Source organism: Pseudochaenichthys georgianus, chromosome 20 (assembly GCF_902827115.2).
Source record: "Pseudochaenichthys georgianus chromosome 20, fPseGeo1.2, whole genome shotgun sequence".
Classification (NCBI taxonomy): Eukaryota; Metazoa; Chordata; class Actinopteri; order Perciformes; family Channichthyidae; genus Pseudochaenichthys; species Pseudochaenichthys georgianus.
In genome coordinates, this window is record NC_047522.1 from 13,765,882 (window position 1) to 13,784,194 (window position 18,313).

General features: G+C 44.9%; 1 protein-coding gene across 1 annotated transcript in view; it reads left to right on the forward strand.

Annotated features, from left to right (window-relative positions):
* Positions 1-18,313, forward strand: part of gpr158a (G protein-coupled receptor 158a) — a 150,584-nt gene that overhangs the window by 42,711 nt on the left and 89,560 nt on the right. The window contains exon 2 of the mRNA XM_034109056.2: positions 3,969-4,074. Within this exon, the coding sequence (XP_033964947.1) occupies positions 3,969-4,074 (106 nt within the window). The remainder of the gene's footprint in view (positions 1-3,968; positions 4,075-18,313) is intronic.

Below are 18,313 nucleotides of genomic sequence, written 5' to 3' on the forward strand. Positions count from 1 at the left end.
ACTACCCATAGACATAGCTTTTGGATTGCCAGTAAAAGACAAAGAGTTCCGCTCACATTCTCAATATGTGAGTAACCTTAAATCTAACCTTGAAGAAAGCTATCAAGTTGCGAAAGAAAACTCTCACAAGGTTGCAGAGAAAAACAAGAAGCGATTTGATAAAGCTGTCAGAGAATCTACACTGGATGTTGGAGATAGAGTTCTGGTTCGTAATCTCCGGCTTCGGAACAAACATAAATTGGCAGTTCGTTGGGAGCCTACAGTTTATTTAGTTAACAGACGGATGGGAGACTTACCTGTTTACTCTGTGAAACCTGAAAGGGGGGAAGGAGCAAACCGGACATTACACCGAGACCTTCTACTACCTTGTGGATTTCTTCCTGAAACTGAAAAAGAGGAAGAAAAGACCAAAAGTAGTTCCAAGAAACCCAGAACAAGACAGCAAAGTGCCATCCAATAGGATGAGGAACCATTTGCTTCAGACACCGACAATGATGACAGCTGGTACACTATACCAGATGTCCTTGACAGGAGGGTTGTCAAAGTGTATCAAGTACCAAAACGCAACCGAGTACTTGTCACAGGCGAACACATGAATAGACCTGCGAACTCTCACCCATTCTGTGTCGATGCGAGTTCAGTTCCAGAAGCATTGATACAAAATGAGGGTCATCACTTTGAAAGAGAAAGTTGTTTGAGTGTGTATGACTCACCATGAAGAGGGTAACATCTGTCATACGAACAGATGAGCACCCAAAGACACCAACACTCAATGAAACAGAAAACTTGGATCCACAAATCATTCCTGAAATGGAAATTCAAAACTTACCTGAAGACCTACTTGATGTTCCTTCAGCTGGAGCCAGTTCAGAACCTGTAGAAGTAATTCCTGCTGAACTGGAAGCTGCGGATTTCCCTTCAGTGGAAGATGTAACAAACCCAGACGAGGCAACTGAGGAAATGGAGTCAAGTCAAGGAAAGACAGAGGAACAGACAGAAGCAAATACTCCTGTCACTCAGACAACGTGAGCCGTCACGTCGGTTCCATTATCCTGAGCTTGGAAATCCACTAGTTTCTGTTGTTACTTCCTTGTTTCAAGGATTGAGTACTGCCATTGTTAACTCTCTTAATGATCATAACAGTACAGATTGGTTTACAGACATTCCTAATACGGTTACAGAACCAGTTACCCAGCAGCCCTTTAAGCATGCACAGGGGCGTGCATATATTTAAGGGGGGAGGGTGTAACCCACTGGATAAACCAAGGTTACAAGGTTCTTGTATTTTGTTTGTTAATAATTATTTATTATTTATCTAGTTATTTTATAGTATATTTTAGTTCAATGGTCAACTTTTAAGAACTAAGCTCATTGATTGCTGTTGGACAAAAATCCGCCAAGTCCCGCCTCCTCACTCAGGTTAGTGAGAGCACGTTGAAGACGTGTGTGTGTGTGAGGGAGCAGCGTCAAGCTGGAAGAACAGAGACACGTGTGAGCATTATATGCACAAAACAGCGCAAATTAATAGTTTTACCGGGACGGCGGTGGACCAATCTCTGGGGCTGTTGTTGGAGGTTGGAGCTGCTTTGGAAAGCGGGAGTTTTGATTGCTATTTTGTTTTCCTCGGCTGGGTTTTTATGATACCCTTGGATAAAGAGATTCCGGATTTTCTGGATTCTGGATTGTGGACTCTGGATTTTCTCCCTGACGAGGGGGATGGCGAGCTACCATTGATAACCTGAACACCTCATCTTTCCGCTACCAGTGGTAGGATTTTGAGAAGAACTTACAGGAACTGAACAAAGGACAATTTTCTTTTGGGGGTTAATTTTTATTTTTATTTGGGGTGCACCCAAGTGTCATGCGCTTTAAAACAGTTGGAATTATTTGGAAGAATGTTGTTTATTCCTGTGCCAATATATATAATTTTATCTTTATAAAATCTCAGTATTCACTTCATTCACTCTGGTGTTCGACTTCATTTATTACCCATCCTTTAAGAACCTGGAATACTGGTCCAGTTTTCACACACCTGACACCCTGGTTACAATAGCATTCTAATAGAAGCCTTATAAGCCAGTAGTATCAGGCACACTTACACTAGGAATAATCAATGCTTTAACAGAGGACATTTTTCCTTACTATAACTTAGGCTAGAAAAATGCTGTATGCTGCTTTTATCTTTAAATTATCTGTTCGTCCTCTTAGAAAATACAATCTATTTGCATGTTAATGCTCAAACAAGCATCGCGGCAGTTAAAGGTTATTACAAAGTGATTAAATAAATTATTGTCAGTCAAGTATCTCCAGGTTTTGCCGGATTAAACAGAATTCAGCACTGAATCAGGTTTTAATAGTATTTTATTTACACTGACCAAACTGTCTGACAGTCATTTCTGTTGACAAATAAGAACACCCATGTTTTCCCCTTTGTGTAAATGTTCTGCAGATGTGGTGTAAATGAAATGCCCTTTTTTATTGACAAACATTGGCATGCATTTCATGACACTTGCCCTGCTAAGCTATAACTCCCAAGCATGTGTTCCACAGTTTAAAGACAGTATGGATTTTCTACACTAGTAGCTTTCCATTTTTACAGGTGCCAAGAGGGAAAGCCTGTACGTGGGCTGGGGTTGCCAAGAGACAGTTCAAGGCTTCTTGTTGAAAGGCATATGTCTAAAAAGAGTTGTGTAATATTAAAAACACAGAATGAAACAGGAATCTACCGTAAAGTTGCTTGTTGCGTACTGCACTCGGCTATTGGTTTGTGAACTGCAGCTGAAAAGACATATGCCCAGCAAGTGTAAAGACGGTCTGAATCAGAGAGACTGACCTTCAGAATCAGAGACGCTGACCTTCTCTTCATCAAGCTTTAGGCAGCTAAGTAAGTGTAAATCCTCAGCAGCCCTGTTAGAAGTTCGTTCCTGGCTCAGCTGGCTGAAATGGAGCAAAGACTCCAAGCTTTCAGCCTCCGTTGCTGAGTGTTTTGTCGTCGGGGTTTATCATCTGCCTGTCAGGCTGAGTTTTAGCTGAGCAGAAAGGGAGGAGATTATAAGACTCATTACTTTCTGTTTCCCAAAAATGTGTTTTACTGTTTTATAGTTAGTCAATAATACATATCCTTTTCTGAATTGCACTAAAGCGTGTTTTGACATTTTTGAATCAATCATTTATTTTATAATTGTAGACATGAAAAGTTCCGGAAAGCAGTATTTCAAGTCTAACACTTGTTCTCCATTTCCATACTCTTGGGTGCAATGTGAACAGAAAGTGTGATTCTGTCAAAGCAAATAAAGCTAGCTGTTGGCTAAAATGTGTATTAGTTTACATTTGTACAGCTTTTTTAATATGCCAAATGAGCTTATTACCCATGCAGACAATTGTCACTGGATTACTTTGATCCTTAAACATAAAAACCCTGGAAGGAGTTATTTTTTGCTATAAATTCCAGGCCGGTTTATGGATTTGTACAAACAATGTGTGTATCTTTGTCCCTCCTATTTCTCCCCTTGTGATCTAACTCTCCCTGTATGAACCGCTTGTTTAATCCTACTCTGCATTTCTTACACTTACGCACAAACCTGACTAAAAAATATATAGTTTCTACTCTTTACGCTTCAACCAGTAGCTCTATAGCTCACTCTTTCGGTCAGTTGATCCACAGCAATATACTTCCAGTGCATGCATGCGCACAACAGCAGCAGAACAAAAAATACTGCAGCACCAATGAGAGTGCTCATGCCAAGGATATGCCTGATTTAGATCTGCCTTTTTTTCTACCACAAGATTGACATCCAATCATTTATTTGTCAGCATTTATCACATTTAATTTAACAGTCTTTTCCTTCATAATTCATTTATGTCTAAACTTCCAGAGAATACAACCAGTGAAACGGCAGTATCCATCATTTGCATTGACATTCTTAATACTTCAAGAACCGGGTTAATGGTGTCCTCCTGTCTTGCAGGGGCGTGGTGAGAGTGGACATTAATCTGCAGGATGTTGATATCGACCAGTGCTCCGCTGACGGCTGGTTTTCTGGAAGCCATCGATGCAACCTGACCACTATGGAGGTGAGTGCCGAACATGTGGATTAGACAGAAGATTTATTCGCTCTGGAAAACTGAACTGTAACGTACACGCCTTCAGTCACATCTCCACCAGGCACTAAATGGAAAAGCACTAAATCTGTACATCTGTTGGTGAATGGATGGGAATCTGATTCCTTTTTTATTACACCGCTACCACATAGAAATAGAAATTTCTTTTTTTAAACCTCCAATTAAACAACATATATGTTTATGGAGTGTTTCCAAAACAGATCAATGATTTACAAACGGTGACAGGTATAGTTGTTTCATACTATACAATAGCATTTACTGTAAAGAAAACACATCATATGTATCCATATTTAGTTTTTTAGGTCACACCTGAAGCTGTGTTAAAGGTCACCTATTATGCAAAATCCACTTGTTCATGTCTTTTATACATAAACATGTGTCCCCTCTGTGTAAAGAGATTCAGAAAGTTTCAGGAAAAAATATTTGCTCACTTTTTGTTCTGATCCATTTATATAAAAACCTGAAAATCTGAAAATGAGCTGATCAGATGTTGGCCTCTTTATGATGTCATAACGTTTTTTTGGCTTGTGTAACCATTAGCCAATCACCAACCAAGGTAACACTCGCCACCTTATCACCTGAATCTCCTCCTAGAGCACCATTGTGTTTTTTTAACCAAATATCTCGCAGAGGGGCGTGGGGAGTGGCTCCTTATTTTCATCTAAAGTTAAAGACAGAGAATCAGCACTTTTGAAACAGGGCTGAAACAGAGAGGATTATGGGATGCTACAATGCACAATCTGTTTGGTATTTTGAGCCAAACACTTCAGAGACATGGTTTGTATATATATCAGAGACCTATAATATATTGATTAAAAACATTATAATAGGGGACCTTTAAATGCACCTGCACCAAGTTATCACAGCTATCAAGGTTTATGTCATGAAGCATGATATGTCTGTTGGTTATGTCTGAATGCACATCTTTGCGTGACAGATGGGCCGTACATTTTTTAAGAACACAAACAGAGATATAGTATAGTGCCTTGGTTCTAAATCTAAATGATCCATTTACAGGGTCAAGAGATATATTTAATTTAAAATGTAAGAGATGATGGAGATAGAAAGTGGGAAATGGGAAATGGGCTCAGGCTTGGCAGAGGAGGAAATAGCCCTGGCCATTTTTAAACTAATGAAAAATAGCCTGTCTCAAGGCCTTGGAACATGTAGGCAGAGCTCTTGGATAAGATGATACAATTCTCAGCACTCTTCTATTTTTGAGAGGATGTCAAATATCCACATCCTTCAATTCGAATTGGAGAGCTGTCATTTATCTTATTTTCAACGCTAGCTTTAATCGATAGTAACCTATTGGCAAAAGGAGTCAAGACTTAGTTAACACATATCACTTTTTAAGTTAAATAATCCAATACTCTCTTTCCTTAAGCTTGGTACAAAAACTGTATTTTAATGTGTAAAGATACATGTTTCCCATCTTATTTTGTCCGACTTTTGATAATCTATTTAGAGTTGATTTCTCTTTTTGTTCTTCCGCAGCCTATCTGCTTTTAAGTTCTTCATGCATGAATTTTCAATTAACAAGGCATTTTCATTATGAGAACTTATGCTCACTGCATATTATTAATTTGTAGGATCATTGTCTATACCAAAGAGATGGTTGAATATATTAAATGAGTATTAATACCTTATAACAGAAACCTGCAGGTCCGCTGCAACTCTTACTACTTTTAAATCCAGGCTGAAGACTTTTCTTTTTGTCGCTGCTTTTAATTGAACTATTCATATCTTAGACTGCACTGTAACTTTTATCCATGGATTTTTTCTTTTAATGTTTATTTTATTAGCTTTTCTTTTTAATGACTGATTTTAAATGCCATTTTCTTAATGTATTTCATTTTTTGTAAAGCACTTTGAATTGCCTTGTGTTGAAAAGTGCTATATAAATAAACTTGCCTTGCCTTGCCTTACAACAGCAGTTAGCCTAGCACGCCATGTTATAAGCATGATAGAGAACATACTTGCCTACTTTTTGATTTAATCACCAATTATTTATTTGTTCTGCTTGCTTTCTTAGTAACCTTTCATTCACTGCTGTCCAGCTAGCTGCTCTCCTTCTGGTCGATACGTCTTACCTGCCGATTCAGTCTTTCGTTAAGAGCAATAGATTTTGAAGAGGTGCTGTAGATCAGGCTCCTTCATAATGCATGTGATGTAATGGATTGCAGTGAACCTCTTTGAATAATTCATCACTCTCTTTGTCTGAGTACTTCCACCTTTCTGTGGACAGTCAATGCCTGGAAGAAATTTGACATAGTGAATGTGTGTGTGTGTGTGTGTGTGTGTGTGTGTGTGTGTGTGTGTGTGTGTGTGTGTGTGTGTGTGTGTGTGTGTGTGTGTGTGTGTGTGTGTGTGTGTGTGTGTGTGTGTGTGTGTGTGTGTGTGTGTGTGTGTGTACTTACTGTACTTACAGTACAGCTGAAAGATGAAAGCTGTGGTCATGGTATGTTGCAGGATGGCAGCTTTATCATACAAAAGTGATCATTAATGTCATATCTCAATAAACAACATATATAGGGAACGGTATGGATATAGAGATGTATACATATGGGGGTGAATTTAACAGCAGCAGCGATTTCACCACCTCGTTATCTCTTTTGAATACTGAGTTTGTATCATAATTCATAAATAAGGCTTGCATACTCACATCTTGTGCAAATAGGAGTTATAGCGAGCCATCTTCCTACCGATCTTCCTGGTTCTAAAGTGCACAACCAGGTAAATCAGAGGTGACGTGGGAGGCGGATGTCTTTCCAGCTATGAATAGAAAGCACGCCTGCAGCGGTGTAATCAAGTCTTGTTGGGCTGTGTGTGTGTGTGTGTGTGTGGTAATGTAATGAAAACAGCTCTGGGAGGGATGCCCCGTATTTGCAAACAGGGATTCATTTTGAGTTATTGCTGTATTTATTCACCATGCAGGTATTCCCCCTGCATGTGCAGCATTTGTTGTTTAATGGGTTTCTTTTTGGGCCATTTGAATACAAAAAGGAACACTTTAGGTGGCTCCACTTCAGGAGGATTTGCTTTATTGGAATCTAAAGCATTAGGTTTAGAGCAGAGCAGTTTATACACTTAAGTATTTCATTGACATTCACATTTTCATCCCACCTTCGGATGTTCTTTATAACACCATTTGCAGCACACTCTACTCCCACTTGCGTGCAGTCGCTTTTGCATGCACAACACAACAGGATTTATCCAACATCTATGAATTTCTCTCTTCACACATCTACTGTTGTTCTTTCTTTCATAGCAGTGTTTTAAGTGCCACCATTCCAGCAATTGATTTTGTCAAAATGCAGTCTTTCCAACCAGCAAGCCAGACAGCCGGTTCCCTGGCCTCTCCTCACTTCCTGCCTCTCAAGCTGCTGTTTGCCCAGCCAAGCATGCAGGCAGCCCAAACTCAGGTGGAGGCAAATGCTATGGATGACTGATTCACCATGGCAAGCTGAGAAAAAGCCAAACAAAATGAGGCTCGGACCAACCTGATCTCACCAGAATGCGTGACTCCACCACGACTCCTTAACACCACAATGCGTGGTGGAGTCACGAACTTTGTTACATTTACGTGTCGGCACCACGCAAACAACCCCAATGTAAAGTGAATGAGGCTCCTTTGTCGTGGTGCACACACGCATTCTACAACGTCCCGCAGTGAGCTTGTATTCTATAAAACGTGTTTAAATCTACTTTATAGCTTGTAGTAACTCACGGGAGGCTTCTTTTATTTTATTTGTATTCATAATTATGGAATGAAAACACTGAACACAACCATCATATATGAATGTGCAAGCGACACTAACAAATACACTACTAGACTACGTCATTCCTGCTGTTTCCGACAACACAATACATAGCAATCAATGTTGTAAAGTCTGAATGCAGACAAGTCACAGTATATATATTTTTTGCCAAGAGCAAATGTATTTTCTCTGATAAACTATTCAGTACAACTTTGACTTATGAGCTAAATGACTCATTACATAGCCAAGCAGGAAGCCCAAAGATTATCAACTACATTCAGACTTGGAGATGTTTGAGGCTGACATTTTCCTACCTCTTATCTTTCACTAATGGAACTTCAATTCATGTGTTTCACTGTTATTCAAAAGTCTAGGACTTTGACGCCCTGGGGGCACCTTTCATATGAGGATGTTGTCACAATCTTAAGGAGAACCCAAATGCAGCACTCGAGAAACCAAGGATAATTGGTAATATACTTTATTGGAGATTCCACTGGATCGGAGGAATACCAACCGGGCAGTATAACGCACCGGAGGACAGCGGGCAGAAGGTGAGTCAGGGACAGGCAGAGGGTCAGGGAGTAAGCGAGGCGGTCAGCGTGGATACAGGCAGGGTCGGATAACAGGCCAGGCAGGATAGTCGAGGGACAGGCAGGATCAGGAAACAGGCAGACAGGCAGGTCGGGGACAGGCAGGGTCGGAACCGGGTAGGCAATCTAGTTTTGAACGCGGGAGAGACAAGCATGAGGCAAAGTACAACCTGGCAAAGAGTGTGTGTAAGGTGCGGGTTTAAATACTGGCAGAAGCTAATGGGTGCAGAAGAGAAAGAGAGTGAGTTAACGAGTGGGTGTGGAAAACAGGTGAGACAGGTGAATGGAAAACTACTGGTGAATGATGGAGCAGACTATGACAGAACCCTCCCCTTAATGGACGGCTCCTGACGTCCCTAAATGCTAATCTACAGATGAGGGTGGGAGGTGGGATTAATACTCATCTAAAAAAGTTCTTTCCGCCTCCCTCTCCTGCCCCCTGTGGGAATCTGCATCCTCATCAGAAGCCTGCCCCTCGCTGTCCTCCTCTGAAGAGCTGACGGTAAGAGGAGAGACTCTCCCTGTGTCTCTGCCCATCGACGTGACGGTCTTAGATGGTTGCTCGGGATTACGCCGATGGAACTCCCTGATGAGCCGGGGGTCCAACACATGACGAGCTGGAACCCAGGACCTCTCCTCAGGGCCGTAACCCTTCCAGTCCACCAGGTACTGGACTCCTCTTCCTCTGCGACGGGAACGAAGAAGTCGTCGGAGAGTGTACGTAGGCCCGCCGTCAATCATCCGGGGGGGTGGTGGGGGAGGGATCGCAGGAACCAAGGCACTCTCTCGGACAGGTTTGATCCTGGAAACGTGGAAGGTGGGATGGATCCGCAGAGTCCGAGGCAGTCTTAGCCTTACTGCTGCAGGATTGATTATCCTGACAATCTCAAACGGTCCAATGAATTTAGGTGCAAGTTTCTTCGAATCCACCCGTAAAGGAATATCCCGGGAGGAAAGCCATACCTTTTGGCCCACCTGGTAGACAGGTGCTTCGGAACGTCGGCCCTCGGAACGTCGTTTCCGGCCCTCTCCAGGGCCGGAAACAGAGGGGGTTGAAACCCGTAAGCACACTGAAATGGGGACAGCTTGGTGGCCGAACTGACCAGAGTGTTGTGGGCGTACTTGACCCAGAGCAGCTGTTTAGCCCAGGCCGCTGGGTTCTTGGAGACTATACAGCGTAAGGTCGTCTCCATCTCCTGGTTCTTTCTTTCTGTCTGACCGTTGGATTGCGGATGGAAACCGGATGACAGACTGACCGTGGCCCCAAGGAGCGTGCATAATTCCCTCCAGAACACCGAGGTAAATTGAGGACCACGATCGGAAACCACATCAGTAGGCAGCCCATGGAGCCGGAACACATGGAGCAGGACCAGCTCCGCCGTCTCTTTAGCTGAGGGGAGCTTGGGTATCGGCACAAAATGAGCCATCTTACTGAATCGGTCTACCACCGTCAAGATGGCAGTTTGTCCGTTGGACGGTGGCAGACCAGTAACAAAGTCCAAAGAAATGTGAGACCAGGGGCGATGAGGGATAGGCAGAGGTCGTAGGAGACCAGCAGGAGCTTGGTGAGAAGACTTGTTCTGATTGCAAACAGGGCAGGCATTAACAAATTCCCTGGTGTCCTCCTTAAGTGTTGCCCACCAGAACCTTTGCTGGAGTACCTCCCATGTGCGTTGGATCCCAGGATGGCAGGTGAGTCTGGAGTTATGAGCCAACTGGAGAACATCAGACCTCAACGTCTGCAGAACGAACAGGCGGTTCGGAGGACAGGCACTGGGTCCCGGCTGGTCCTGCTGGGCGGCCTTGACCCTCTCCTCCACCTGCCAGATGAGGGCGGCGACGAGCTGAGAAGTCGGAAGGATGGTGTCCAAGCCCCTGGGAATGTTACCTCCCTCTCCAAACTGACGAGAAAGAGTGTCAGCCTTAATGTTCCGAGAACCAGGGCGGTAGGAGAGGGAGAAATTGAACCGAGTGAAGAAAAGGGCCCATCTAGCCTGTCGGGAATTCAGTCTGCGGGCCGACCGGATGTACTCCAAATTCTTGTGGTCGGTCCACACCAGGAAAGGTTGACTGGTCCCCTCGAGCCAGTGATGCCACTCCTCCAGAGCCAACTTCACTGCTAGCAGCTCCCGGTTTCCCACATCATAATTCCTTTCCGCTGGAGTCAAACGCTTTGAAAAGAAAGCACAGGGATGGAGTTTTTGGCTGTCCATTGCTCGCTGAGACAGGATGGCTCCCACCCCCATATCAGAAGCATCCACCTCCAAAACAAACTGTCTTACAGGATCGGGTACTCGGAGGATGGGGGCGTAGGTGAACCTGGCCTTACGGTTCTGGAATGCCTCCTCAGCCGAGGAGGACCACTGGAACATGACCTTAGAGGAGGTCAGGGCTGTGAGAGGAGCGGCCAAGGTACTGTATCCACGAATGAACCTCCGGTAGAAGTTGCCGAACCCGAGGAACTGTTGTAGCCGCTTCCGGGAATCTGGAACCGGCCAGGAAGTGACTGCATCAACCTTGGCAGGATCCATCTCGATGCTCCCTTGTCCCACGATGTATCCCAGAAAAGAGACAGAGGATGTGTGAAACTCGCACTTCTCCGTTTTAACAAACAGCGAGTTCTCGAGTAATCTCCTGAGAACCGCCTGGACGTGGTGCACGTGTTCTTTCAGCGTCTTGGAAAAGATCAGGATGTCATCCAAGTAAACAAACACGTGTCGGTCCAACATGTCTTGGAGCACGTCATTTACCAACGCCTGGAATACTGCAGGGGCGTTGGTAAGCCCAAAAGGCATGACTAGGTACTCGTAGTGCCCCGAGGTGGTGTTGAAGGCTGTCTTCCACTCATCCCCCTCGCGAATACGTACCAAGTGGTACGCGTTACGCAAGTCCAGCTTAGTGAATATGGTTGCTCCCTGCAACAACTCAAATGCAGAAGAGATAAGAGGCAGTGGGTATCGATTCTTGATCGTAATGTCATTAAGACCCCGAAAGTCGATACAGGGCCTTAGGGTCTTGTCTTTCTTCTCTACAAAGAAGAACCCGCCAGCAGATGATGAGGACGGGCGAATAATCCCAGCTGCCAGAGCGTCATTGATATAAGTCTCCATGGAAACTCTTTCCGGAGCAGACAGGGAGTACAATCGACCCCTGGGAGGGCTGGTGCCGGGATGCAGGTCGATGGCACAGTCGTAGGGCCGGTGTGGTGGTAGGGAAGTAGCCCTCGACTTGCTGAATACTTCCTTGAAGTCCAGATATTCCGGTGGAACTCCTGTAACATCCAGAACTTGGCTGGGGTTCCCCGAGCGTTGAGGCGCGGCAGCCTGTTTCAGACAGATCTGATGACAAGAGGGGCTCCATCCCAAAATGGCTCCCGTCTCCCAGTCAATGTTAGGGTTGTGGCGGCGGAGCCATGGGTAACCCAGGATAAGCGGGATATGTGGAGACCGGAGAACATGAAACTGAATAGTCTCGTGATGGTTCCCAGACAGGAGCATGTGAACGGGTACAGTCTGATGAGTCACTGTCCCCAGCAGGTGACCGTCTAAGGCGTTGGCTGGAACTGGGCGACATAAGGGAACCCGGTCTATTCCCAACTGCAGCATAAGCTCTTCATCCATAATACTCGCGTCCGAACCAGAGTCAATAAAAACTGCAAGAGCCTGAGAGCTATCCGGTAATAGCAACCTGGCGTGGCTCAATGGTCTCTGAGTGGGAACAAATCCAGGGGTTTGGCTCACCAGTATGTTCCCCATTACTGCTGAGCCTTGCCTTTTACCGGGCAGTGAGAAACAAAATGGCCGGCCCAGCCGCAGTAGAGACACAGTTTACGACGTCTGCGATGCTCACGTTCCTCCAAAGTGAGGTTGGTGCGACCCACTTGCATGGGCTCATCCCCCCCTGGTTGCGGCTCTGGAGTGAGGTGAGGAGTCGCAGCCAAACTCGGACGTCGGGGCGCCCAGGCATGTTGAACTTCCGCCGATCGTCGCTCCCGTCTCCGTGTCTGGATGCGCCGATCCATGCGGGAAGTCAGTTCAATCAACCCATCCAGTGAATTGGGCAGATCAAACGACACCAGCTCGTCTTTAATGTAATCCGCCAACCCACGCAGATAGGCGTCACACTGGGCTGCAGAATTCCAGTTGCTGAGGCGGCTCCGGGTGCGAAACTCAATGGCATAATCCACTATTGATCCATTACCCTGGCTCAGGTTCAATAGTCCTCCTGCAGCGTTTGGACCCACAGACACGGGTCCAACCACCTTGCGCAGCTCCGCAGAAAAAGCGGGGAACGAAGAGCAGGCGGGTGTTTGTTGCTCCCATTCCGCTGTGCCCCACAGTCGGGCTTTCCCAGTCAAATGATTGACCGTGAACGCCACACGAGCAGCTTCAGAAACGAAAGTGTGTGGCTGCAGTGCAAACAGGATAGAACAGTTCGTAAGAAACGGGCTGCAGCCCTCCGGTTCCCCGGCGTAGCGCTCCGGAGTTCCCACCCGAGGCTCCGGGGTAAATCCCATCAGAGGTGATGCAGAAGCGGGTGTCGACGGCATAGGAAGAGGCGCTGGAGTGGCCACTCCTGCCACTAGCTGCTGCACCGTAGCCGTTAGCTGCTGTAGCTGCGCAGCTAAATAGGTTAGCGTCTGGTCCTGTGAAGATGTAGCATGGTGAGCCTCGGTGGCCAGGATGGCTATCGAGGCTTCCTGCCTCTGGAGAGCGTCCTCAACTCTCTCGAAACGGTCTCTTGGTGAAGAGGAGTGCGCTGGGTCCATGTTCTGGCCAGATTGTTCTGTCACAATCTTAAGGAGAACCCAAATGCAGCACTCTAGAAACCAAGGAGAATTGGTAATATACTTTATTGGAGATTCCACTGGATCGGAGGAATACCAACCGGGCAGTATAACGGACAGCGGGCAGAAGGTGTGTCAGGGACAGGCAGAGGGTCAGGGAGTAAGCGAGGCGGTCAGCGTGGATACAGGCAGGGTCGGATAACAGGCCAGGCAGGATAGTCGAGGGACAGGCAGGATCAGGAAACAGGCAGGTCGGGGACAGGCAGGGTCAGAACCGGGTAGGCAATCTAGTTTTGAACGCGGGAGAGACAAGCATGAGGCAAAGTACAATCAAAGAGTGCGGGTTTAAATACTGGCAGAAGCTAATGGGTGCAGAAGAGAAAGAGAGTGAGTTAACGAGTGGGTGTGGAAAACAGGTGAGACAGGTGAATGGAAAACTACTGGTGAATGATGGAGCAGACTATGACAGATGTAGATGATGATGAATGTTTCAATCAATTAGCTTATTGCCCAGAAAAAGTGGTTGGGCCCTGGGGGACCCAACTATGTGAGTGGCAGCGACGCATAACCTGAATGATTACTCCAACCAGCATGACAAGGACTCTTTGATGTTTTATAATTTTTTTTAAAACTCAGAATGAAATGAAAACAACAGTCTGACAATACACACACGCAGGCAAAATGTTGATATTTTAAGCAGAGGTAAAAAAAAACAGATTTTGTGTAGAGTAGACATTTTCAAATCTAAAATGTAACACATACATATAGTAAACAGGATTGTCACCCTACCTCATTTCAGCCATGGTTGGGTTAAGCTCTGATGATGGGAATTGCAATGAACACTGACATATCTAAACCACTATTTGATGGATTTTTGACATTTTGTGAATGCATTTATGATTCCCAGAGGATGAATCATAATGACTTTTGTGATCCGTAGACTTTCTCTCTATTGTCCCCAAGAAATATGCATGAGCTAAAATATTTGGTGAACGTATTCATATTCCCTTCAAAACGAAATATATCATCATCAATTCACCATTTCAGAACTGGTGCTCCAGTATCTTGGTTGATCAAATACTGGCAAAGTTGTAGCATTGCTCATTACAATGACTAACTAACACCTGGCTAGCATCAGTCTGTACATTTTTCAGTAATTTCATGACCTCTTTATTTCGGCCTTAGTTTTCTGCCTTTTCAAGTCCACATACATACACTTTTATGAGGAGATGTTGAAGAGCATATTACATTTCAAGAATGCTAAATACATGTCTTAAAATGCATTGAAGAAGTAGAATTAGTTAAATCATAGTCAGTTTTACACTAAAGCTAACAACCCTTAGGGCTAAAAAAGAACAGAATGTCCACACTATAACATTCAAACGCTATTCACATCACAAAAAGAAACATCACACACAAAATACCAAACCACAGCGTAGTAGCGGACATTGTTGTTGATTTGTACACTCAAAATCATGTGAGGTTTATTTTTCCCCTATGGTGATCTACCTGAAGTGGATATTCCAGCTCAGTCTGTTGAATCACTGTTACATCTTGACCTTGGTTCACAAGGTTGTCCTGGCTCAGTCTGCTATCATCTCAATCACATGCTGATTTCTCCGCTATGTGCCTTGTGCTGCTGAATAAATAACACCATCAGTGTAAAACAACTGCAGAACTGTTACGGTTTGGGAAAGGTAGAACCCAAAAGCAGATTACCAAAAAAAAAAGGCCACGGTCTAAAAACAAAAGCGAGATTTATTTCAAAGCCGATCAGCAAAATAGCATGCCATGGATAGCACAGAGGTAACACGAGGAAAATACAATACCCAAAACACGGTCGTGACCAACATGGAGGGAGACAGGAAAAAACAAACAATGAACCGACACCGAACACAGGAAGAGACAAGACTAAATACAGGGAGGGATCATCACAAGACGAGAAACAGCCGGGCAGGGAAGGAGAAACACAAGGGCAACAGGTGAACACAATCAGACAATTAGACACACCAGGGAAACTAACGACAGGGAGGAAAACACAGGGAGAAGGACCAGACAAGAAACAAGGAGGAAAACATGACAGGGAGAACAGAACAGCAAAATAACCCCACAACTAGACACAACAAAACTCAAACACTGACATAACCCCCCTCCCCCCCTCCCCCCCTCCCCCCCTCCCCCCCTCAAGGGACGGATTCCAGACGGCCCTACATAAAGTCAAACATCTCCAACAGGGTGGGTGGAGGGTGTCCAGATGACGGGTCTGTATCGACAGCCCAGGAAAGGCACAGTTCATTGAGGGGCTCTCGGGCGGACGGCCCGGGGGCAAGGCAGAGTCCATGGAGGGGGTCTCGGGCGGACGGCCCGGGGGCAAGGCAGAGTCCATGGAGGGGGTCTCGGGCGGACGGCCCCGGGGCGAAGGCCACAGCGGGTGAACTCAGCGGCCCGGGCATGAGGGCGAAGGAAGTGGCTGGAAGAGTCAGGGGGCTGGGCCCGAGGGCGAGGACCGCGGCCGGGAAAGTCAGGGGGCCGGGCTCGAGGGCGAAGACCGCGGCCGGGAAAGTCAGGGGGCTGGGCTCGAGGGCATAGACCGCGGCACTCAGGGGGCCGGGCTCGAGGGTAAAGACCGCGGCTGGGGAACTCACGGGGCCGGGCAAAAGAACGGGCAGGAGCTGGTGGAACCCCTGGCGGGTCAGACGTAGACGAGACCCTGGACGGAACCTGGGCTGGTGTCAGTGGGACCCACGACGGAGCAAGGGCTGGTGTCGATGGGACCCGAACAGGACACGGTGTTGGTAAGAAACCCGGCGGAGCACCCAACAAAACAGGACATGGAGTAGGCAGGACCCTCAGCAGAACCCCCAACGACACTGGACGTGGAGTTGGCAGGACCCTTGACGAAACAGGTGTCGGCTGGACCCCCAACGGCACAGGACATTGGGTTGGCAGGACCCCCGACAAGACAGTAGTCGGCGGGGCCTCCAACGGCACAGGACATAGGGCTTGCAGGACCCCCGGCAGAAGTAATAATGTCATTATTGGCTAATGAATGTTTCGATGCTGAACAACAGCAACATGACAACGTTTTCATTGGTCCCTCTTCTTTAGAGAAGACCAGGAAATTATGGATACACGGATCGTGTTCAAATCTATATGCACGCAATGACTCTAAATAATAATGATCACGACACCAAACGCAGATTAAAACTAAAGTAACGAGCCTGTTTTGAAAATGTAAGAAGTAGAAAGTACAGGTATTTCTGTAAAAAGAAGTAAGAGTAAAACGTCGTCAGAAAAATAAGTAGTGGAGTAAAGTACTGATACCAGAACAATTTACTTAAGTACAGTAACAAAGTATTTGTACGTTGTACTCCACTACTTCCCACCTCTGGGAAGTAATTGATGGGATTCATTTGAAAACACTTACAAAATTGATTGCCAACTCAATTCATTCATCACTGTGTGTCACAAATAATATTGATTTAGCCATCAGAAATGATGCTTCATTGGCGTGTTTAAGGCCTCATTCTGTATAATAATGAGTTGTCTTCTATGTCAGCAATTATTTTCTAATAAAAATCTTAATGGGGGATATAGTGTAAACAACAATCAAGGATTAAGCTTGTAATCCACTGCTGAAATTAAGTGCAACAATACAATTGGAATGAAATGGTTGTTCCTAGAACAGCTAAATCTCTTGTTTTCTTGTCTTAGAATTTAAATGAAAAACTACACGATTTCTGTCATGAAAAGTATACAAATATTTCCCATATGGTATCTTTGCCTTCAAGGAGAATTGGCTATATTCCCTGATGAATAATAATCAATAGGAATTCATCCATTTTGCAATCAATCGGTTTTTGTCATGTTTTAAAAACGTTCCTAAGATAATGCATAGTTTCACATCACCTCCAAAAATGAAATCTTCACTGGGACTTGTTTGCTCTTTTGACAGTTGTATGTTGTAAACTGCCAAAACCCCTTTGAGAATGTTACGCACATTAGTATACGTTGTATCTGCTTGTTTCTCTGTCCATGTGTTCCCTTTGCACTCAACAAAAAAAGGGTTACCCCTTCATCTAAGGGCTCCGCAGTGAACTGAAAGATAAAAACAGTACTTTAGAAATTCTGAATCGTAGTGGGGCAGGGATTCCCACAAGGGACCTGTCTAAACAGTATTTCACACCACCATTTGAACCCGCTGATCTCATTTGAGCAATTTGGGGGGAGAAAAAGGGCCCAAAGCATCATAACTAACTACATTCCTTGCTATCTGCCTATTAGAGTATGTTCACAAGCCTGTAAATAGGGTAATTGCTAATTATCTACACTGATCTCACCAAAGCTGTGATTATGCTCCAGAGTTGATAAGGGGGCTTGATAGGAAGGAAATAAAATACTGCTGCGCACCAGCAGATTTTAATTCACTCTTAAATGTTTTGCAAATCCTTTTGTGCTGGATGAATGTTGCTGTATTGTAGAAAAGTAGTAGAGAGACCACAATACTAAGTTTTAGATACTGTAAGACCAGGAATGAAAATACTGCAATAAATGTGTTTCTTTCCACTTTTGTAAAAGTATTAAGAAGTTTAACAGCGAGGAAGATCTGTCAGCAGATGGATTGAATGTTACCTCTTGGAAACAGTTCTCAAAAGTTTTCAGTAATGAAGGAAAAATAACACTTTTTTCAAATGTTTTTTTTTTTTTTTTAGCATGTCCTGCCAATGGAGTGGTTCGGAATACTTATAGCTATATTTTCTGTAACATCGCCCAGATTTCTTCATTCTATATCCAAAACCTTTCGAGGATTCAGTTTGTGATGCTATGTTGTCCTCTAAGGGTTTTTTGGATTACCAAAAGATGAAACCACTACTTTGTAGATCCAAATCCCATACTGGATAGCAGTATGATTCTCTATGTGCAGCAGTACTGTCTCCTCAGCATTATTTGAGATGAACATATCAAGGTTGAGGACCGTTGGCCATAACATAGTGGGACGAGAGATCACAGGACACTTCTAACTCCGGCCCCCTCGGCAGTGCAGCCCTTCTTTA